The 23,338-nt window shown below is 48.8% G+C and overlaps 1 protein-coding gene across 1 annotated transcript; it reads left to right on the top strand.

Annotated features, from left to right (window-relative positions):
- The first annotated feature begins 7,723 nt into the window (after window positions 1-7,723).
- On the top strand, window positions 7,724-17,303 carry LOC131084021 (5-hydroxytryptamine receptor 7-like). Its single transcript, XM_058025099.1, has 3 exons — window positions 7,724-7,828; window positions 8,710-9,260; window positions 16,243-17,303. The coding sequence occupies exons 2-3, from the start codon at window positions 8,749-8,751 to the stop codon at window positions 17,012-17,014; spliced, it is 1,284 nt and encodes a 427-aa protein (XP_057881082.1). The 5' UTR covers window positions 7,724-7,828; window positions 8,710-8,748; the 3' UTR covers window positions 17,015-17,303.
- The last annotated feature ends 6,035 nt before the right edge of the window (window positions 17,304-23,338 follow it).

Consider the following 23,338-nt stretch of genomic DNA (forward strand, 5'->3'; position numbering starts at 1 on the left):
AACAGCCTCAGGTTCTGTGGCTGAGATGGCCCAAAGGTATCAGAAGTCTTTTTTCCCAGCTGCACTCGAAGAAGAACTCGAGATTTGTCAGTTCTGCTTTTCAAGGTTGTTTATTTGCTCTTATCTATTCCATTCTTTCTCTGACCTGCTGAGCTCTGTCCAGCAGGTAAAGTTGTGGCACAGTCCCTGCCCTTGGGGTGGTGTCAACTTTTTATACTAAAAACTACATGTGATTTATTCACAATAATTTTCCAATACCTATCCTCTATGTTAGACAGTCTGTCTCTACTCTAAACCAATCCAAAAGTGCCACCATCACAGCAGAAGATGGAGTACAAGAAGAAGGAGAAGAAGGACAGGACATGCCCAGATTCCTCCATCTTGCCTCTTGAACCCCCACTCTAAAAACCCCAAAATTCTTCTTTTTCACCCTGTGATAAATTCACTATCATTCTACTCAAACCCCTGTGGCTTGTAACTCTTCACACAAAGTTGGTAATTGTTTCCATGGGTTAAAATCAAAGGCACAGGTGTTTGTGACTCCTTGCCAAGGTCTCTGAGCCCCTGCCAGGGTCTGCAGTCCTCCAGGGCAGCCAGAGGAATGTCCTGGGTTCTGATGAAACAAAGCCCTCTGGGGGTGTGGGGACCCTGCAGGTGCCTGGGGGTGGATGCTGAGCAGCAGAAGGGACCTGTGTAGCACCTTCTGGATGTCACTGCATGGATTTCCTTTGGATGAAGTGCCAAGTGCCCCTGTCCAGAGCAGATTTTATCATGATATGGGTTTAAATGTTGGTGCAGAGCTGGGGAGGAGCAGGGTCAGGTGGGGACGTGCTTCCCTCACCTTCCTCACCAGGATACTCGTGGTGCTCTGCCAGGAGCTTTGAAATGTGAAATGGCCAAAAATTTCATGGATAAACTGCCCAAAGAAGAGCCAGGCCCTAGGGATGTGATGAGGGGGTTTGCCCTGTGCCATGGAGGGCATGGAAAAAGGGATTATTTAGGGTGGCTGCGTCTTCAAACTGATGATTTTGTCAGTAATTTTCCCTCCTCCATCTCCTGCTTGGGTTTAAACTAAAAAGGGAGTTGGGATATTCCTCCCTGCATTTCCCAGCCCTATAAAGAGCTGAAATACCTTCCTGCAGTGACCCAGGTGTGGCAGGGTCTGTCACAGCCCCCAGATATCCACGTGCCAAGCAGCAAAGCTGGGGAGAAGGAACCACTCATTCCCTGTGCCCTGAATTTTGGGGGGATGCAGAGCCCAGAGATAGACCAGAAGAGAAAGCAGCAGAAATGTTGGAGCCAGCCAAGGGTCAGAAATATTAATTTTTCAGTGTGTGAGCCAAAAAAACCCCAATTAATTGTAGCTCCTTTTATTTTTTTTCTTTATTTTTTTTTCTCTCTCTTTTTTTTTTTTTTTTTTTTTTTTTTTTTTTTTTTTTTTTTTCTTTTAAATGTTCGGGGTGGATTTTGTGTTTGTTTCTGGCCCCAAATCCTGCTGGTTTTCATCGGGAGTTTGATGTGCTGAGAGCCGGTGCCATCTAGGGGACAGAGAGGAGAACAGGGACAAGGAGGAGAACCCCGGGACGGGTTGCACTCCCAAAACTCCCAAAATTTCAGCCCAATCCCCTCCATCCCCCGGGCACTGGGGAGCCCCTGGGCTCAGAATGGGAACCTGGTGGCTGCAGGGCTTGACTCAAGCTCAGCCAGCCCTAAATCCTCTGTGAAAAGCAGAAATCATGGAATGGTTTTGGTTGGAAGGACCTTAAATCCCCTCCCATCCCATGGGCAGGGACACCTTCCCTATCCCAGGTTGTTCCAAGCCCTGTCCAACTTGGGGGCATTTTAAATTTTTTTTTTTTCATTTTATTAAATTTCTTCTCATTTTATTAAATTTTTTTTGTCCAACCTGGCCTTGGACACTTCCAGGCTGTTGCCTTCAAGCAAAAACTGCTGTCCAAAGCCAGGCACCAAAAAAATTGCCAGGAAAGGTTTTCATGGAGTGGTTTGCTCGCAGGGGGACAGAGCCCTGCCAGCTCCCTCTCCCAGCTCTAGGCTGATGTCCTGCAGCAATGTCCCCTCCTCCTGCTGTGCTTTGGGAAGGGTTTGGCCAGGAAAGGTTTGCTCTGCGTGGGGAGGGCCCAGAGGTGTTACAGGATCACAGAATTATTTAGGGTGGAAAAGCCCTCGGAGATCACCCAGGTCCCCCAGCACTGCCAAGGCCACCACTGACCATGTCCCCAAGTGCCACATCCACGTGGCTTCTAAATCCCTCCAGGGATGGGGACTCCAACACTGCCCTGGGCAGCTGTGCCAGGGCTGGATCCCCTTTCCATGAAGAAATTTTCCCAAATATTTAATCTAACCCTCCCCTGGCCCAGCCTGAGGCCGTTCCCTCTCCTCCTGTCCCTGTTCCCTGGGAGCAGAGCCCGACCCCCCTGGCTGTCCCCTCAGAGCCACAAGGTCCCCCCTGAGCCTCCTTTGCTCCAGGCTTTTCCCCAGGCACTGACATATTTTCTGAAAAATCCCTTCACCAGGATTTTTCTCCTGAGAAGCCTCAGAAAAGGAAGGTAAACAGTAATTATCTGATTGCTTGGAATGTGGTTTGGAGGTTGCTTACCAACAGGTGCATCTTGGATTGGTTCCATGTGAATTATTTTTAATTAATGACCAATCCCAGTCCAGCTGTGTCAGACTCTCTGATCAGTCACAGGTGTTTATTATTCATTCTTTCTAGCTTCTGATGTATCTTTTTCTTTAGTGTAGCTTTGGTATATAATTTTATGTAATATTATATCATATCATATCATATCATATCATATCATATCATATCATAATAATAATATATTATATAGTATATATTAATTTATTAATATTATTATCTTATATTGATTATATTAGCTAATATTATATTAATTATATAAATTGGTATTTATTAGTGTATTATATATTATATATAATGTATGATATATTATATATGATATATGATATATGATATAATATATAATATATAATATATAATATATATTATATAATATATATTATATATTATATATTATATATTATATATTATATATTATATATTATATATTATATATTATATATTATATATTATTTATTATATTATATATTATATATTATATATCATATATTATATATTATAATAGACTAAATATAACATAACATAACAATTATATTCTGAGAACCTGGAGTCAATTCTCATCTCTCACCTCATCCTGGGGACCCCCACAACACCACCGCAACAATTGGTGACCACAGGCACCAAAGGGAATCTTTCTCCATCTGACCCCCCAAAATAAATCTGTTCTCTTACTGCACAAAACTAAAACCAGGCTCCTCCAAACCTTTGGGAGAGCAGCAGGGGGAAAAGCTGCACTTCCATCACTTTTAATAAATCACCAGCACTAAGGATAACAAATAAAATCACCAATAAAAATCTGGCAAATGGGTGAGCACAGCCTCGAGCCATGGCTGAGGGCTTTGTGCTGGAGACTTCACCTAAATCACTTTTTTTCCCACTCTTTCCTATTTCACTCTTTTTTTTTTTTCCCCCTCTTTCCCATTGTTGGTTTTTTCCCCCTAATTTCACCAGTCCCTCTGGAAATCCTTTTGGCACCCACCAAGGGCAGCTTCACAGGATGGACAGGAGGGACTGTGGACAGAAGTTTGTTATCAGGGGCTTCTCTCCCACCTCCTCATCCCAAATCTCCCTGCAGCTCATCCCCACGTCCCCAGGGCAGTCCCAGCTGTGCAGGACATCGCGGGGAGCCTGTGGGCACATGGAGAAAGGGGAAACCCCTGAGAGCCCTCCCAGGTAACCAAAATTTGTAAATCTCCACCAAAAGCTGCCTGTTGTCCGTGCAGGCTCCAGCAGAGGGAGTGTGGCTGCACGGAACAGGATTAAAACACTTCTCTTCAGCAAATCCACCTTTGGAGATGAATTATTGGCAATGAATTATTAACAATCCTTTGGATTGTTATCCTGTGACACTTCCAATTACTCCTCACCTGCTCAAACAGCAAAATTTACTGGGAGCCTTTAAGAACAACAAAAAAGTTCCTTTTTTTTTTTTTTTTCCTGTTTTAGGCAGGACCAACAAGAAAAAAAACACCCCAAAATCCTCTCTCTGAGTTTTAAATTTAAAGGGTAAATTTTAAAATTGCAGGTAAATTTAATGGGATTGGACCCCAGGGCAAGGGATTAATTTCTGGGAGATCCAACCCTGTCTTGGGTACCACATTCCCACCACTTTATTCACTTTATTTTTGTTTGCTGGGTGATCCCACGGAGATGTTCTTGATGCTCATCAGGGCTGGTTTTGGGAGAGCCTCAGGGGGAAAGCAGGAGATGCCCATGGAGAGAAGGGGGTGGGATTTGGGTCACTAAAACACCTCAGATTTTGTTATTCCTGATCACAGCACCCACAGAGAAGCTTTGGGTACCCCAGGCCTGCTCATCCCGAATTTCCCTGCAGGTAAAATCCACCCTTAGAGATGCTCCTTAAAAGCTGAGAGTGCCAAGGGATTCATTTTATCCATCTGGGAGGGAGAAATGTCAACATCTGTGCTGCAGGGGAGATGCTGGACCTGGAAACACCTCGGAATTAATGAGATTGCTCCAAATTTGCATATTAATACCTGTGCCTATTACCTCGCCATTAGACTTAATAGGGCTCAATATTAACAATTAATTGTTAATAAAACAGCCATTTGTACATGAAAATGGAATAATAGATCTGGGCACTGAAGTGCTGGGAGGATTTTGGCTGCCTGTCTTCTTCTGCAGGTGCAGGAAACTTTTTTATTTTGTGATTTCTGCTTCTTGATTTTTTTATTTTTTGACATGGAAAATCTTCCTTGGGGTTGATCCCACCTTGCTCCAGTATCATCCCTGCTCCTCCAAACCAAAGGCAGAAAGCTCCAGTGAGTGCTGAGCTGAGGCACGCTGGCCATTTCCTCCCCTTAATTACCATTAAATGCAATTAGTGCTTCCCAGCTCGCCCCAGAGGCAGTGTCTCAGCAAGGTCACCGTGGCCTGGAGCTGGAGAAATTCTGCACTGAGGGTTTTAGCCAGAAGAATGATAATTATTTTAATTATTTCTTCACATGAAAATTGGCATTTTCCCTTCTGTCCTCCTCAAAAGCAACCCAAGCAAGGAATTTGCCCTCTGGCTGCTTGGTGAGTGTCCCCAAGAGCTGGGAGTGAGTTTCTGTCCCTGTTTTTGCTCCCCAAGTTATGAGAGCAGCTCATTTCCCTGGAAAGAAATGGGAGAAAATTCCCCTTTGGGGTTCCCAGACCTGCAGGAGGTCAGAAAGGGAAAAGCTGTAGGTTGCATCCTACAGAAATGGGGCTGGGATGAGACAGAGTGGGGTCAATTCTGCTTCTTGCAGGATTTTGAGGCTCTGCCAAAAGTCCTGGAAGGGCAGGGCAAAGGAAGCCCAGGAAACTCCTCATGTCTAAAATCTCCTTTTCTCCTTCCTTCCTTCCTCGCTGCCAGGACATGAGCTCGACCTCTGTGCATGAACCAGCTGCTTCCCAAGGATGCCTCAAGGAAAAAATCCTCCTTCCCTGTCCCTCCTTAGTGCATAGTGGTGTTGTCCCATAAGCAGCCTCCAGGGAAGCTGGAAAAACCCTTCCAGTGTGAGAAACCCCTCCAGGGAAGATGAAAAAAACCCTCCAGGATGAAAAAACCCTCCAGGGAAGCTGGAAAAACCCCTCCAGTATGAGAAACCCCTCAAGGGAAGCTGGAAAAACTTCTCCAGTCTGAGAAACCCCTCGAGGGAAGATGGAAAGACCCCTCCAGTATGAGAAACCCCTCAAGGGAAGCTGGAAAAATCTCTCCAGGCTGGAAAACCCCTCCAAGGAAGCTGGAAAACCCTTTCCAGGCTGGAAAACCCTTTCAGGGAAGCTGAAAAAAATCTCTCCAGGCTGAAAAACCCTCCAGGGAAGGTTGAAAAATCTCTCCAGGCTGGAAAACCCCTCCAAGGAAACTGGAAAACCCTTTCCAGGCTGGAAAACCCTTTCAGGGAAGCTGGAAAAATCTCTCCAGGCTGAAAAACCCCTTCAAGGAAGATGGATAAATCTCTCCAGGCGGGAAAAATCCCTTCAGGGAAGCTGGAAAATCCTCTCCAGGGAAGATGGAAAAACCTCTCCAGGCTGAAAACCCCTCCAAGAAAGATGGATAAATCTCTCCAATCTGGAAAAAACCCCTCTGGGCTGTTCCCCACCCCATATCCTCCCTCTAACCCCTCTGCCAGGGCTGGGAGCAGATCTGTGGCTCGGGCACAGATTGTTTCCCTGAAATCCTCCAGGCATCTGGCCCCAGACTGCCTGAGCTGGTCCTTAGGGAGTGTTTTTCTCCTTAGCTGAATTTGTCTGGGTTTGGAGACTGCAGAATCCGGCAGGATTCCTGCAGCAGGGAGTTCTGCAGATCCCCCTTTTCCTCCTCAGAAATTCCTTGGGTGTATTTGGTAAATCTGAGAGAATTCTCCTCCGCAGCTCCTGCAGGGTTTGTGCATCAGCCCCATCCCACCGCGGCTTTGGAGGGGCCGGGAAAAAAACCCACCTGGCATGGAAAGAAAAAGGAAAAAAAGAAAAACAAAAATCCCGGAGCTCCTCCAGCACGTCCTGGCCTGGTGAGGAAGCTATTTTCACCAGCCTCCCACACACGCTGCGATGCTCGAGCAGCAAAGGAGGAACCCCAGCGCTAAGCACAGCTTTAACAGCCCTGCTTTAGCTCACCGGCGATTTCCTTGCAAATGCACTTTTTTTTTTAATCCTTTTTTTTTTCCTCCCACCGGGAACATCTGCCCCAAAAATCCCTGCAGTGCTTGGCATCATTGAGATTTTAAGGTGTTTTTCCCAGACTCAGCCCTCCAGGGTGTCCTGGGATGAGATTCCCACCTCTCTCCAGGCTGGGGCAGAGCTCGGGAATCGCTTCCCGAATTTGCCAACAGCTCCCACAGCCACATCCTCTCCCCTCCCAACCCATGCCGAGGGATGCAGGGTGGGCCCCGCACTGTCCATCCCCCCGAGGGATGAATTCCCGAGGGAATCATCCTTGGGAACAACCAGTGTAGGAGATGGCTCTGCCCCGCATCTTCCACCGCAGGAGGAGCAAAGTGTGACCGACATTGATGCCCTGGGTGGAAATATCAGAGTGATCCCAGCTCCAAAGTCCCCGTGGAGGGGAGTGCATGTGGATCTCTCCATGTTCTTCCCCGTTTTTTGGGTTTTTTTAAAAATCAGTTTTCCCAGGATTAGGAAAGGCTCATCTTTAGGGATCTGCTTCTCCTTGGCTGTTTGCAGCTCCTTTCAGAACGGAGCTGAAGGAACGCGGAGGACAACCCAAGAGGGCTGAAAAAATGCCCGGAGCGAGGCAAAAGTAGCGTAAAAATACCGTAAAAAAATGGATCCTGTAAAATAATCCTTTAAAAAAAATCACGAGGAAAGCCGCCTTTCCCCGTGCCTGCCCTCCTTGCTGCCTTCCACGCTGCTCCTCCTGCCTCTCAGCGCTCCAAGGCATCTCCTCAACTTCCAGCCTTTCCCTCCAGATCCTCACCCGCTCCCTCCCATCGCTGCGGGACCCAGCCCGGACCCCCCCGCCCCGCTCTTTGCTCCTCCCTGGGGCTCCGAGGAGGGAGCCGGGGACCATCTGGGTCCCTGCCCGGCAGAGGCGAGGGGAGGGCGGTAGGAGGGACCGGCGAGGCGGGGAGGGGAGAAGGATGCTCCGGGGGTGGCTCTTTGCTTCCTCGCCCGCCCGGAGCTCGCAGGGGCTCGCCTGGAGGATGTCTCACCCCCTCGGCACAGGTAACTCCGGGAACCCCCCGGGGGGATGCTGCAAAAGGGGAGGAAGGGGCCACAATCCGGCTGGGATTGAAACAAAACTTCGAGGGGGAAATGGGGTTAGAAACAAAACAACAATAACAATTTAAAAAAAGAGGATGCGGGTTTATGCACGATGCTCGGAGCATCCCGGGATGATCCCTGCCCTGAAGTTTCCTTGTGGATGGCAGGGGTGGGGTGCCGGGGGTGGGAGCGCGGCCGCTCGGAGCCGAGCGCGGTGCTGGCTGATGCTCAGGCTCCGGGAGCGAGCTGGGATGCCTGGGCTGTGCGTGGTACCCGGGATGTGCTGCATGCCACCGATCCTCTCCCGTGGCTACCGACAGCCCGAGCGTGGCCACTGCGTGCCAGGAGCGGGGATTCGCGGATTTGCGGTCCCGGCTTTGAAGTTTGCGTGTGCCACGGGCAGGGGATGCAGCGGGCGGGGGCTGTGCCCACGCTGGTGCTGTGGCTCGTGTTGTCGCATGCACAGAGGAGGCTCTGCAAGGGATTAAATGTATGGATGCAGGGGAGAAGTGCCACAGCAGCAGGCACAGCCCGGCAGGGAGCACACAGGGATCCACGAGCCGTTCTCTCTGCTGGAAAAGCACATGGATGAGCGGGGAGATGTTGCAGGGAGCCCTCGGTGCTGCTTCCCAAGTGGAGAGAGGCTGCCTCCAAGCATCCCCCGGGAAAATGCGTGTCCTTAAGGAGACTTGGGAAGCGGCTTCCTGCCGGGCACGTGAGATGCAGCCGCAGCAAGAGCTCGGAGGGGTGGAGGGGGGTGGTGACGGTGGGCGAGAGGATGAGGGGATGTTGGATTTTCTTCGCCCTGTTTTGTGACGAGATGTTCTGGTTTGTCACTGGAGGTGTCACTGCTGGGGGAGCGCTGGTGGCGAGCTCGGAGCATGCTGCTGAGGGCCAGCCCCAGGAGGTTTCTGGAGCAGCACCTTCTGCTGGTGGAGAGCGCAGAGCAGCAGCGGCCGGCTCGGGAAGCGCTCCCGAATCCATTCATGACTGAGGAACCTCCCGCCCCAGCCGAGCCCGAGCTGCCGCCCTCCAACCTCACCAACAACGGCACCGACTGCGGCGAGGAGATCCTGCTCTATGGGGACACCGAGAAGGTCGTCATCGGGGCCGTGCTCTCCATCATCATCCTCACCACCATCGCCGGCAACGGGCTGGTCATCATCTCCGTGTGCATCGTCAAGAAGCTCCGGCAGCCCTCCAACTACCTGGTGGTGTCCCTGGCCGCCGCCGACCTGTCAGTGGCCTTTGCTGTCATGCCCTTTGTCACCATCACGGACCTGGTGGGGGGAGAGTGGCTCTTTGGGAAGGTGTTCTGCAACGTCTTCATCGCCATGGACGTGATGTGCTGCACCGCCTCCATCATGACCTTGTGCATCATCAGCGTGGACAGGTGAGGCACGGGTGGGTTGGTGCCCTGGGCTCAGGTGGGATCTGGCATTTGGGGTGTTGGGAGCTGCCAGGGTGGTGTTCCTGGTTGGGTCAGTGCTCCTGGAGGTGTTTTTTGCAGGAGGTGAGGGTTTTCTGTGGGAGTTCAGTGCTCCCTTTGGAAGAGCTGGGTTTCTCAGGGTGTTTTCTCAAGTTGCTTCCCTAAGTTACTTCCTCAGTCTTCCCCCCTTTGGCAGCTGCTTCTCATTGTTCCTGAGGAACAGCACCTGACCTTCTCCATGGAAGGTGCCTGGGCCATGAAACCATTCAAGAAATCAAAAAAAAAAAAAAAAAAACCCAGATGCACTTTGGAAATCCAGGTTCCAGGGCAGCCAATCCTGTGCTGCTCCCTGGACTCACGCCTTAGCTAAGGACATCAGCAGCTCCCCACACCCCATCCCAAGATCCCAAACCCCCCGGTTTAGCTCAGTGAGCACATTTGTGAGGATTTGCTGGCTTCACCTCCCACACCTGGAGCTGGGAGGGAAAGGCAGAGCCTGCCTGGCAGAGTGGCCAGGCTTGGCCAAGTCAGCACCTTGGTGGCTCTAATTTTAGCAGCTGCGTCAGCGGGGCCATGGCGCTGCCGAGCCGGGGGCCGGGGCTGACGTGCGCTGCCTGCTCGGGGGTCGCTCTGGGCTGGGCTGGCTCTGCCGGGCTGCTCTGGCAGCTGCAGCTCAGGGAAGGGACACATCCCACGTCTGAGATGTGCCCTCACAGCTGTGCCACCTCCCCGGTCACCTCTGCAGGTGTGGCAGCAGGTGACAAAGCAGAAAGGACAGAGAGGATCCTGCTGCTGCTGCTTGATATGCCCCCCACCCTGGGTGAGCCAGCAGAGAGTCCTGCTCCAAAGCCTTCATCCCTACCAGGCACTGCTCCCCTGGGAGATGCAGATCCACAGCTCTGGGCAGCTCGGAGCTGCTGGTGACAGAAAAAAACCTGCCAGGCCACAGGGAGGTTCAGCTCTTCTGCTGAATTTGCTTTATTTTAATAAATTTCTGGCTGGGAAAAAAAAAAATAGCAGGTGTGCTCAGAGCTGGCAGGAGTCTGACTCTGTGAGAGGGAAGGGATGGAATGCAGGAATTAAATAGGAATTAAATGTGTCAGTGCTTCCTCCCGGTGGGTGAGGAGCAGGGAAGTGGCTGCACACAACCCAGACTGGCTTTGCTTGAAATGTTCCTTTTCCTTTTCCTTTTCCTTTTCCTTTTCCTTTTCCTTTTCCTTTTCCTTTTCCTTTTCCTTTTCCTTTTCCTTTTCCTTTTCCTTTTCCTTTTCCTTTTCCTTTTCCTTTTCCTTCTCCTTCTCCTTCTCCTTCTCCTTCTCCTTCTCCTTCTCCTTCTCCTTCTCCTTTTCTCCTTTCTTTTCCTTTTGCCTTGCCTTCCCTTCGCTTTCCCCTTTTTCCCTTTTCCCTTTTTTCCTTTTCTCTTTTTCCCTGTCCCCTTCAATTTCTCCTTGGCCAAGCATGTCAACAACTCTCCCCACCCAATCCCAAGTCCCCAAAACCCTGATACATGCAATCCTTTTCCCTTTCCTTTTCCTTTCCTCCTTCTTCCCTTCCCTATTTTTCCTCTTTCCTTCCCCTCCTTTCCCAACCAACCAATCCCATTCTTTGGAGCAAGACTTTTCCAAACACACACACACAAACAGGAGAGATCTTTCCCCAAAAAATCCTTGCCGCGGATTCCACTCCTCCACCACATCTCCAGGGAGCAGATCCCTATCCAAGGACACCATCCTGAGTTTGGTGTCACTTTGTCCTTCCTGGGAAGGAGGGAGGGAAATGCTGTGTCCCAAGAGGTTGTCAAAGAGCCTGAATTTTCTGGCCTGGGCTTGTCCCTCATGTGTTGGCACAGGAACTGCACCATGATCAGTTTTCTCCCAGAATTTCATCCTCACCACGCCACAGGCCTGATGGGGAAGTTGAGTGGTTGCAGGGCAACTGCCTGGAATATTTCCAGCTGGGAAAGGAGAAAACCAGCAAGGACTGAGCAGAGGGAAGGGACTGGACCATCACCCCAGCTGTGCCCACCCAGGAAGGGAGGAAGGAAAACCTGCAGGTGGAGGGGGCTTGTAGTGTCAGCCTGTGCTGGGGCTTGAGGAGGGAATGGGAATTACTGGGATGTCCTCTGGTGCATATCAGAGGAGGAGGGGACTCAAGGATGCCCAGGAACGGGCTGGGAGTTGTGTGAACCATCCCAGGGCAGTGTCTCAAGCATCCTGTGCAGTATCCCTGCTCCACACCTACCCAGCATCCTCAGGCAGTGCATGGAGGGGGACTGAGGATCCAGGATCATGCCTGGGGCTCCACTTCCCCCCTGAGCCCAGGACAGGCAGGATTTTTCATTTGACTCTTGATGGAAACATCTCTAAAATCACAATTCTCAGTTTCTGTGCTGATACAACCAAAACTCAAAAGCACAACGAGAGCTGAGCTTGCAGAATGCCTGAAAAACCTGCTCTAAAAGAGATTAAATTGTTATCTCAGTGAGGCACAACCCAAACCTCCCCCAGTGGTGGGGACCAGCTCTTCCTCCTGCCCTGTGAGGAAGAAGATGAAAAGCTTTAGTATTTCTCAGAAATAGAAATATTTCCTCTGTTCTGTCCTGAATCCAACTTGGTCAGCACTGTCAGGCCTGTCCCTGCCAAGGAGGAGACCCTGCTTTTATTGATGACTAAAGTGTCCTCAATATTTTGCTTAGCTTAGATGGAAAAGCTACTTGCTTTGCCCAGGATGATGAGGACTATTAAAATGTAGGCTGCTGTTATTGATTATTAATGCTGAGGGCTTCCTAAAAGCCTCTCGATTGAAGCTGGTAGAACTAATCTTGTCTGAAGCGAGATTTGATTGATTTCCTTTGAAATCAGAAAAGAAAAATGCTGGAAACATCCATCTCCCTCTTACATTTTCCTTATGTAAAAGCCCGCCAATGTTGCAGATTTTTTAATGTCACAAACCAAAAACAAACCACCAACAAAAAAAAAAATCCCCTCTTTTGGCTGCTCAGCTTTGATAAAACTCTCCATAAAAATGCCAAGAAGCTGACAAAAGGAGCTCCCCAAAGCCCACACATCACTTCTGGCATCCCTGGTGGAGAAAAAAACTCTCCATCCATTTCTCAGGCAGCTCTGCTGGGGCTCTCCCCTTTCCCAGGCAAGTATTTTCCACCCAAAATCAGATTTTATGCTCCAAATTGGGGTCACCCTCAGTAAAAGGATGCCACCCCAAAGTCAGTGGGATAAAAACTGCAGAGCATTTTGCTGTATTGCCTTTCCCATGTCCTTCATCCAAATGTTGCCCAGGCTGGGTAGATCCCTGCTCTGTATCTGGGATGGATCCCTGGGATGCTGCACCAGCTCTGACTTAGGGCACTTCAGCAGCCTTCAGCTGCCATTTGTTCCCTCCTCTCCTTCAGCAGGATGGGGCAGGAACGGCATCAATTTGGAAATCAGGGAATGAGCTCATTTTGGCTTCAGAGGAGGCTTGGAATTGTGGTAAAGCAGTAGGGTTGAGGAAACCCTAATTCTGAGCCCTAATTCTGAGCTCATTTGTCCCCATGTGTGAGTGCAGATTCATCTTTTCCCAGTTCACCAGCTGCAGGATGGAGAAAGGGGCACCTCAGGGAGGTTTGGGTTGTTTTGATTATTTAATCCCTGGCATAATGATCCAAAAATTGAAGGGAACCTACAGGGAAGGCACAGAGGGAAAATGTAAAGGCAGGACAAGGGCGGGGATAGATGGGGTATTGGGAAAGAATTGTTCCCTGTGAGGGTGATGAGACCTTGGTACAGGATGCCCAGAGCAGCTGTGGCTGCCCCTGGATCTCTGGAAGTGTCCAAGGCCAGGTTGGACAGGGCTTGGAGCAGCCTGGGACAGTGGAAGGTGTCCCTGCCCCTGGAGTGGAACCGGATGGGATTTAAGGTCCCTCCCAACCCAACCCAATCCAACCAAACCCAACCCAAACCAACCCATTTCATTATTCCCATTGAATGTAGAACAAACACTCTGAACTGGCTCATCCGTGGGGTTTCCTGGTGCAGCCCGGCCTGGGGCACATCTCCCACCCCACAGCCAAAGGATCTGCAGGATCAGGGATGTGGCAGGAATTCATTGCAGCTGCCCTGCAAATCCACACTGAGCGCCTGCAAATCCTAGGAATTGCCTTTTGCTACCTGGCTACCCTAAACTTGATTAACAGCATAACACACACAGAGAAAAGCTAAAAATATTTCAAAGGGAGAGAATTCCACTCAAATTCCACTGCCTGCCAGCGCCACCATGCCTCCTGTAAACGCTGCCCTATTTTGAGGGCTCCCTGCTCATTTCAGAATTATTACAAAGACCTGAAAACGGCCCCGTTTCCCCCAGCAGCAGTGGATGAAATGTGTCAGCTTTGCCTGCTCGTTAAACCGCATCACCGAGCGCTTCCCTCGTAAATTCCTTGAAGTTTCAGCAAATCCCAGGCGGATCAGCTTCCAAAGAAACCTGGTAATAGCGTAAGAGAGGGTGACACACAACACAGCATGGATTTGTTGGTGAAGTTTGTAGCTTGGATACCCAGAGGGGTGATTTTTGGGGTGTTAATTTGGGAATTCCAGGAGCAGAGCGGGGTTTTCTCCCAGCTTGGCTCCATCAGGAGGGATTGGGACACCCAGGGAAGCTGTGGATGCTCCATCCCTGCCATGTCCAAGGCCAGGTGGGATGGGGTTGGAGCCACCTGGGATAGTGGAAGGTGTCCCTGCACATGGCAGGGCATTGGAAATGGATAATCTTGAAGGTTCCATTCAACCCAAACCATCCTGGAGTTCTCTGAACATGGAGAATTTCAGTTGGTTCTTGTCACCCAGGCCAGCTCACTTCACATCCCTGGAAGTGTCCAAAAAAAGAATACAGAGGAAAATAAGGACAGAACAACTCAGTGAATGAATTCAAAATAATTTTATCAGGGAGGCAGGGGAGAAGAATTTAGTCTCTCAATTGATTTAGCAGTCAGGAGGGGAGGAGAAATTAGATTTTTTTTTTATATTTGATTTCCATCTTCTAATCTTAAGGGATCATCTGGAAAAGCGAAATAATCAGGGAAGAGAAAATCTCCTAACACACTAAGACTGACTGTCAGAGAAAAAATTACACAGCAGAGGTAAAATTTTCCACAGATATTTTTCAATTTTTTGTTCAGCTTTTAGCAAAAAGTACTCATAGAGCTGCTGCTCTCACTGCCCCTCTGGAGTGACACCTTTCATCCAAGAACAAGTTAAGAGGTGATGTGTTCCTGCCTAAAAATTCCTGGCAGCAGGAGATTGGAATCAAAAAAGGCTGTAACAGAACAGAAATCCATATGAGTGGCTCGAGGTTTTTGCAGGATTGATTGGAGCTGAGTAGCAGGCAGATGTTTTCCAGGGGGAATGTTGGCTGACAGCAGCCAACTCCCCCCTTGATTTATTGCTTTACAATTCTAATTTACTCACAGTTGACACAATTTCTTTATCACACAAATGTCTCCAATAAAAGTCAGGATAGTTCACATTTACACCCCAGGCACCGCCAGGAGCTGATGGTGGGTGCAGTCTCCAGCTCCTCTCAGGCAAAATAACAAGGTAACTCCTAACCCCAGGGGTCAGGACTGGGGGATCTGTGGGCCACCAGGTGGTTTTTGGGATCTCTTACTCCAAACTCCACTCATTTTCCCCTTGAGGGCGAGCTGGACTCCATCACTTTGGCAGCTCCTGGCTGTGCAAGCGAGCAGATGGCTCCAGCTGCTTGGATAATTTCTATTTGAGTTTCCAGACTTCAACAACTGTTAGGGAGTTGTGCAGAGCCACAAGGTCCTCCCTGAGCCTCCTTTTCTTCAGGCTGAGCTCCTTTCCCAGCTCCCTCAGCCATTCCTGCTGCTCCAGACCCCTCCCCAGCTCCATTACACTCCTCATCCCCTCAATGGCTTTCTTGTCATGAGGGGCCCCAAAACAGTGCCCAAACAACATTGTACACTCTCCAACTTTGCTTGCAGGGTTTATCCAGACACATCTTTAAATTTTCCCCAAAGGCAAGATTATTTCTTGGTCTCCCAGGGCCATCTTAGCTGCAGGTTGTATTTCTTCACCAACAAATAAGAGAAGGCTGCAGTGCTTCCCACATCCCATTAAGCACTGCTAGGAGTTATTCCTTTCACCTGGAATCAGTCCTGTGGCACATCACTCTGGGCATCACCCAGCCCACTCCTGGGTGTCTCCTTGGGAAGGGCAATACTCTGGAGTGAGTTTTGTGCCATGGCTGGAAGCTGTTGCATGCTCTCTGTGCAGAATAGTGAAATACTTCTGTAGTGAAAAAATAAAATTCTTAAGGCATTTTTTATTCCTGAAAACGAGTTTTTTTAAAGTATTTTTATTCCACAGGAGATCATGAAGAGTTCAGCTGTTCAATGATACCTTGTGTTATGGACACCCCATCCCTGGAAGTGTCCAAGGCCAGGTTAGACAGGGCTTGGAGCAACCTGGGACAGTGGAAGGTGTCTCTGCTCATGGCATGGGGTTGGAATGGGATGGTCTTTAAGGTCTTTCCAACCCAAACCATTCTGTGATTCCACATGTGGGATGATCGCAAGAAAGTGAGGAATAAATTGTGGTGTTTAGTCAAGAGATCCCATGCCTGTGGAGATTTTAATTTGGTGAATTCATTTCTTGCACCCTTTGAGGGCCAAAATTACCTCACAGCTGGACAGTTCCTCCTAGGGTCTGGTAGAAACTGTCCAGCCCCACCAGACATTACCACTGAGGGTGATGGTCCTTTCCCTCACCCTGGGAACAAGTGGAGGGAACTAAGGGAACAGCCTTTCCTTCTCACTCTGTCCCAGGTGGGAGCAAGACCTGGGGTGGTGAAAACCACCTCAGAGGGAGTGAAAACCACCTCAGAGCACCCACCCCTAACCCCTGACAACTCCTCCTCCTCCCCGCAGGTACCTGGGCATCACGCGGCCTCTGACCTACCCCGTGAGGCAGAACGGGAAGCTGATGGCCAAGATGGTCTTCATCGTGTGGCTCCTGTCGGCCTCCATCACCCTCCCTCCGCTCTTCGGCTGGGCCCAGAACGTGACGGTGGAGCGGGTGTGCCTCATCAGCCAGGACTTTGGCTACACCGTCTACTCCACGGGGGTGGCCTTCTACATCCCCATGGCCGTCATGCTGGTGATGTACAGCCGCATCTACCAGGCGGCCAAGGTGAGCGCCGAGAAGCACCGCTTCATGAACTTCCCCAAGCACTACGAGGACGAGGGCGTCTACTGCCTCGAGGCCTCCGCCCGCGCCCACCACAGCTCCCGCCGCACCAAGGCCGCCGAGGAGTGCGCCACGCTCTCCAAGCTGCTCCGCCAGGACCGCAAGAACATTTCCATCTTCAAGAGGGAGCAGAAAGCCGCCAGGACCCTCGGCATCATCGTGGGGGCCTTCACGTTCTGCTGGCTGCCCTTCTTCCTGATGTCCACGGCGCGGCCGTTCATCTGCGGCATCCGCTGCAGCTGCATGCCCCTGAGGCTGGAGAGGACTCTGCTCTGGCTGGGTTACACCAACTCCCTCATCAACCCCCTCATCTACGCCTTCTTCAACAGGGATTTGAGGACTACTTTCTGGAACCTGCTGCGCTGCAGGTACAGGAACATCAACAGGAGGCTCTCGGCCGCCAGCATGCACGAGGCCTTGAAAGCCACGGAGAGGCACGAGTGCATCCTGTAGTGCCTGACCTCCTGCCTCTCCATGCCCTCGCTTCCCTGGTGCCCCAGGGGCTGGCAGGAGCTGTCCAGCCCCACCAGACATTGCCACTGAGGGTGATGGTCCTTTCCCTCACCCTGGGAACAAGTGGAGGGAACTTTGGGAACAGCCCTTCCTTCTCACTCTGTCCCAGGTGGGAGCAAGAGCTGGGGGGTTCAAGGTCTACCAATGACTGTGGGCCAGTCACACCACCTTTCTGTGCCTCAGTTTACCCATCTGTTATTAAAGTTTAAAAAAAAAAAAAGGAAAATAATAGAAACCCTCCCAGCCAACCAACCAAACTAAAAAAACTCTAAAAACTTGATAAGACTATGACTGTCCACCTTCAAAAAGGGCTCTAAGGTCTGTGGAGGGCCCACAAAATCCTGTGTAAAGACAACACTGGCTGCACTTCTCTGTGGAATCTGACAGCAGCTCCGTTGTACACCCAAGCCCTCTGTGCCATCCCAGCTTATCCAAGCCCTTTTCCCCGAGGTAATTGCATTTCACACCCTGAGCTCACATCCAGGTTTGCACGTCAGAGCAGAAATACCAATGCCCCCGTTCCCCCCACACTGTAGCACTGCAGCACTTGAAGGAGATGAATTTGGAGGGTGAAACACAAACGAACACAGAGTTTCCTTCATGGTTGGATAGGGAAGTTTGACGCCTCCTGCTCATCAGGGCAATGATCAGAGAGCAAAGCCAGATGTGTTTATTGGGTTGTACTGTAATTCATTCCCAGACAAGTGACGTGTGTTCATCATTTGTGGCTAATTGACTCCATAAAAGCACGCTTTGGTTGACAACAGAAAAAAAAACATATAATTTCCCTGACAGCTTTACGGTATTTCGGTATGATGTCCAGCAAGCTTGAAAAAATACATTGAATGATGTTATCTTTTTCTTAAAAAAAAAGAGAAAAAAGGAAAAAAAAGGTTTGGTTTCCTTATTTTGGTGTAGAATCTTTGGTCCCTCTAACTTCAAAGCGTCTCTTCACTATTTTTTGTGGTGGTAGGAGTTGCTTTCCTGCAGTTGTCTTTCCTCATTATCAGCCTTGCAGTGTCAAATTTGCAGCCACACAAACCTTTGCCTGTTTGATCATAATATCATAAAATCCCAGTGTGGTTTGTTTTGGAAAGAACCTTAAAAATCATCTTAAAAAGCATGGGCAGGGACACTTTTCACTATCCCAAGTTGCCCCAAGCCCTGTCCAACCAGGCCTTGGACAATTCCAAGGTAGTTGATGCCTGCTCCAGTCCTAGTTGAACATCTCTGGGGTTTTTTGTCAAAGCCAGACTGCTCAGAAGCTCAGGGAAAGTTGTTTGTAGTGCTCTTTTTACTCCAGATTTGCTTTATCTGGCATGAGTGGTGCAGTCCCACCTCTGACACCACCAGGAACTCTGAGGCCTTCATCCATATCTGAGCTGGGTGTTGGATGTCCTGGCCGACTGCTGGCAGGGCTTGGCTTAGCAATCAGTATTTCTCCTGTGATGTGTTTTGTGTTCTCATTTGGCCTCTTCTCAGCAGCCATTTCTCCCCTGTCTCATTTTAGAGCTGCTTTTCCTCAGGATGCCCAGTGGGATTTCCAGTTTGGATGGGTGGGTGACAGCAGGGGAAGTGGCTCGAGCCCACTGGGAATGTCCTGAGGGACTGTGAGGTTGGACACTGCAATGTCCCCAGATGTTCCCTGAGCTCCTGTCCTCACAGATGGACTCAGAATTGCACAGAGGAGCAGGGGAGGCTGTCTGCTGTCTCCAGAGGGAGATGCTTTAATACAGAGCAGAGATTTGAAGGAGAACCTAATCAGGAATGATCCTAAAGGACTGAACTGGAGTTCCACACACCATGTCTGTAGGGCACACTCTGGCTGCCCATCTCAGGACCTGCTTCACAAAACCAACCTCTTTTTCTCCCAAAAAAACACTCAAGGCCAGCATCTCCTCTGCCACAACATCTCAGCAGCAGCTGTCACAGCTTCTGTCCTGCCAGGGGGGCACGAAGCTCCTGAGGGCTCCACTTTCCTCCCTCAACTCCTTCCCTGCCCTTCTGGCAGAGATGTCTGCATGAAAACTGACCAGCTGCTAATTCAGGCTGTCTTGGCAGCGTGGAGAGCCCCAAGACAGCTCATTTCACATCCAGCACATAACAGAATCTGGTTGTGCTGCTGCAGTGTATTTATTGCTGTGCCTAAGGTCATTATTTCACTTATTTTCTGTGTTGGGGGTTTTTAAACTGTCTTAAAAATAATAATGCTGTTTAATTCCTCTAAACATCCTTATTCTGATGGCATTTTTGTCACTCCTATTCTGCAACAGAGCTATGAAGCAGTGTTTCACTTTTTAAGTGAAATAGCTGTTTTTTCTGGTTTGAGGGCTCTTCTAGAATTTAAAAAGTAAAAGAAAGAATAGGATTCTGGATGATCCAAACCCCAAACTTCTTCTAAGCAAAGAATCGAGCAAAATGGTTTTATTTGTCTCAAAAAAAATATCAGTGTTTGCCTTGACTTGGAATTGAATGTTTTGTTGCACTCAAGGCTTACCTGATAAATGCTTCTACAGCTTAAAATGAAAAATACGAAGGAAAAAATTTAAAAGGAATGCTTTCTTCCCACAAACAATGTCAGAAGTTTGCATCCAAAAATATTTAAAGATGACAGCTCCACTAAAACACTTTGCTCCAAAAAATAATGAGATAGGCTGCTTTTCCCAGAAGTGATTGACTCAAGCTTTGAGACATCAGCCTCAACTCTAGCTTTTTAACTCCCCAAGATTAAATTGTGTTTGGGTTAAATAAAATAATGTGCATCCAAAGACACCAGGGCCTTTTCCACACACGAGTGAGCACCAACAATTTAGCTAAGCCAGTCAAGATCCTTGTAGATGAGCCACTAAATCATGCTGAAAATACTCCGTGGGTTTTATTTTTTTTTTAATCAGACAGGAATCAATGCTTTTGGCATCTGCAAAAAAAAACCCACCCTGGCTTAAAAATAAATCTGAGCCATTTTGAAACTGATTTTAGCACACACACACGTGTGCCTAAGCAAACTATGAAGAGAAATTAGCCCTGAAAGAGTCCATATTTAGGCAAAAATTTGAGCTCGGGGAAAAAATCATCAATTTAGGAGCACGAGAGAAACTTTTGTGGACAATGAGAGATTCCCAGCAGGCCAACAGCAAGACAGTGGGAAAAAATGAGGAGCCTCGGGCAGAGAAAATTGAACTAATTCAGGCATTAAATGAGGTCTCAAGTCAGCTTTTTATTCCACTCCCTGTGCGGGGGAAATGCAGGAATGCAGGCAGGGAGATCTGGGGAGAAAAGGCAGTTTTGAGAAACCCTCTGTGGGGCTTTGTAGGGTTTTGGTAATGACTAAGCAAAGCCAGGCAAGAGATGTAAAGCCCAAGGAGTAAAATACTGGTTTTCTCCCCAAAAAATCTGAATCTCCCCACTCTGAGCCCAGCACTTCATGGATTAACAGGCAGATCTGGAGATATGCAGGGACAGCTCAGCAAACCCATCCTGTTCCTCATCTCCTCAGGAGTGCTGCCACCTCCTCCATTTCCTGAGACAAAGGAACCTCAACCAGACTGGAAGCTGATCCAACCTGGAGCACAGACCTGGATTCTGACAGAGCCAGATCAACAAAAATATATGGAATCCTTCCCTGTCCCACCAATTAAACGCTCAGCTGAGCCAGCAGGGCTCTTGCAATGTTTAATAACCTCCAACACCTGCTGTCCTTCCCCTTTATTTAATTTTCCCCCATTCTGTTATCCCAAGGTAACGAGTTCCACAGTTTAATTACTTTTTAGGTGAAGTGTCTCCCTTCCCTCTTTTACACCACATTTTAAACCATCTTTAGGCTCTGGCTGATCCCTGTCTTAAGAAGGAGAAGGAGTGATCAGCCCTGTTCACCCTCTCCAGCCCAGTTCTGATCTTGCAGCCCTTTACCACGTTCTTCCTCTTGAAATAAAAATCTGTTCAACCCACAGCTCCTCTTCCAACAATAGGAGACACTTTGGGAAAATTATTAGGACAAGGACAGTCTGGATCACGCACCTTCCCACCCTTTGAAGGCATCAAACCATATTTAGTTCAAGAAATTCTTTGCTTATCCATGATTTCCATGCAAGGGTCAGTGGTTTTCCACAGGGAATGCCCAATCTTTCACCTGGGATTGGATAACCCCACATCAGAGCACTGCTGAGCTTGGCAAGCAGAAGGCTGATGGTGGCAACTGAGGGGGATTTTGGCCAAATTCAAACCTGAGCTCCCAGAACCTGACCTGCCTCTGAACCTGATTTTGCTTTGAATATGGCACAGATTCAGAAGCCTCCAGGCTGCCCTTCCAACTTCACTATTTTAGGATTTGGATGATCTGTCTAATTTCCCAATCCATCTATCATCCAGAATTTTTTGGCAAGATGATTTACAGATCTCTGACCTGCCATGTGAAAAAGCTCCTGCTGTTTTGAGTTTTGTGTCAATAAAACTGAAAGGGAGCCACAAGACACTTTCCATCTGTGTCCTTAGGTAAGAAATTAGCTTTATTCTTTATTTTATTGCCATTTTAATCTGGAAATTTTTACATTCACTATGCAAGATCTTTAGTAGACTGACTATTCCTTTTCTCTGTCTTGTGCATTGCTCTGAGATGGAGTTTAAGCAAAACCCCAACACCATCAGATGAACAGGCAGGTCAGTGCTTTAAAATCATCATATTAAGGTAAAAAATGGGTATTTCATAGAATCACAGAACAATTTAGGTTGGAAAGACCTTAAAGATCATCCCCTGCCACAGGCAGGGACACTTTCCATTAGAGCAAGTTGTTCCAAGACTCATCCAACCTGGCCTTGAGCACTTCCAAGAAATTTTTCCAGCCCTTCTCAGTACTGGCATCCAGGGAAGGAAGCAGACAGCTCTGCTCTGGCAATTCACTTTTTTTTTTTTAATGACAAAATCTTCCATGTAGAACACACAATTTCAGAAGATAGCAGGAGTTAAAAGATGATATTATACAAATGCTTTAATGTGTGAAGAGCTGGACCTCCCTCACTCACAAACAAGCGTGGAACTGGGTGAGTTTTAAGGTCCCTTCCCACCCAAACCATTCTGGGATTCTCCAAGGTGGAGCTGCATCGTGGCTTGGTGTCCCATGAGGGCCAGCCTGAGGGAGGATGACACAAATACAGGTGAGCTCCACATCCTGTGGATGATGGACAAAAATATCACCAGGGTGGGCACGAAAAACCCATCCTGGAGATGGTCTCTGTCACAGGCAGGAGATGTTCCCACCACCACACCTTCTCTAGAAGTTCCCAGGATTTCTGTGCTAACTCTGCTGTGTTCTAGCATTCCAGTGCTGAATCCACCCCTCCAAGGGGGGCAGACTATTTATTTATTTCTTTTTTTTTTTATACATTTTTATTGTTTCCTAAGCTCCATGCTATTTGCTCTTAATTCAAATTACATATTTTATTTCTATTGCCACTGTGCAGATTCTGGCTTTATGCTGACAAGGTCTTGAAGTCTTAAAGGGTCTTTTCACCCTTCTCCCAGCAGTTTTTCACCACTAATCCCAGACTATTTCCAGGCTCAGATCTGGGCAGCCAACACACGCCGGGTGTTTTCCTGCTCCTCCCACCAAGCACACGGACCTTGGACAGCAGCAGCAGGACTCTGCTGCTGCACTACTTGGCAAAGAGCTGCTCTAGCAATTAAAAAAAGCAAAATCTTTACAGGCTGCAGTGTGTGCTGTGCTTGGGGGTGGCTGGAAACTCCCAGCTCTTGCTCAAGACAATGAAAATTAACTCCCTCTGCGTGATGAGAAAAGCTGCCTTTTTTGGAGCCACTTTTCCAGATTCTTCCCCACTCTCAGCCTCACACTTCTGACCTTTTGAGCATGATCAGTGGTCTGTTAACTCAGCAATTAGGAGAAGAGGGAGGCAGAGAGTGGCCAAGTGCCAGACACTTGGTGACAGTGTGTGACAATGCAGCCGTGAGCTTGTAAATTGTGAGCGCGGCTCCGGAGGGTTCTGCTCAGAGCTGGGATTTTTCTGCTCAGTGCAGACAATCTCAATGGCTCTGTGCACTTCCAGACTGGGAATGCCTCGGTCATTCCACTCCCAGGACAAAGCTTTGGGCAGCAGCTGCTGCTGTGTGCTGGGGTGTCCAGAAGAGCTGCAGCCATCCCTTGGGAATTGGTGCCTGTTGTGCCTGTCTTGGTTTGGAAAGACAGGGGTCTGATAAGGATGGCAGGAGCCTCCCCTGAAATGGAAAATGTAAACCTCCCCCCACACACAAAA

Source organism: Melospiza georgiana, chromosome 5 (genome assembly GCF_028018845.1).
Source record: "Melospiza georgiana isolate bMelGeo1 chromosome 5, bMelGeo1.pri, whole genome shotgun sequence".
NCBI lineage: Eukaryota > Metazoa > Chordata > Aves > Passeriformes > Passerellidae > Melospiza > Melospiza georgiana.

Excerpts from the sequence above, each read along its gene's own strand:
- LOC131084021 (XM_058025099.1), top strand. The coding sequence starts at position 8,749 with ATGCTGCTGAGGGCCAGCCCCAGGAGGTTTCTGGAGCAGCACCTTCTG. Across the intron at positions 9,261-16,242 it reads TGCATCATCAGCGTGGACAG|GTACCTGGGCATCACGCGGC; the intron begins GTGAGGCACGGG and ends TCCTCCCCGCAG.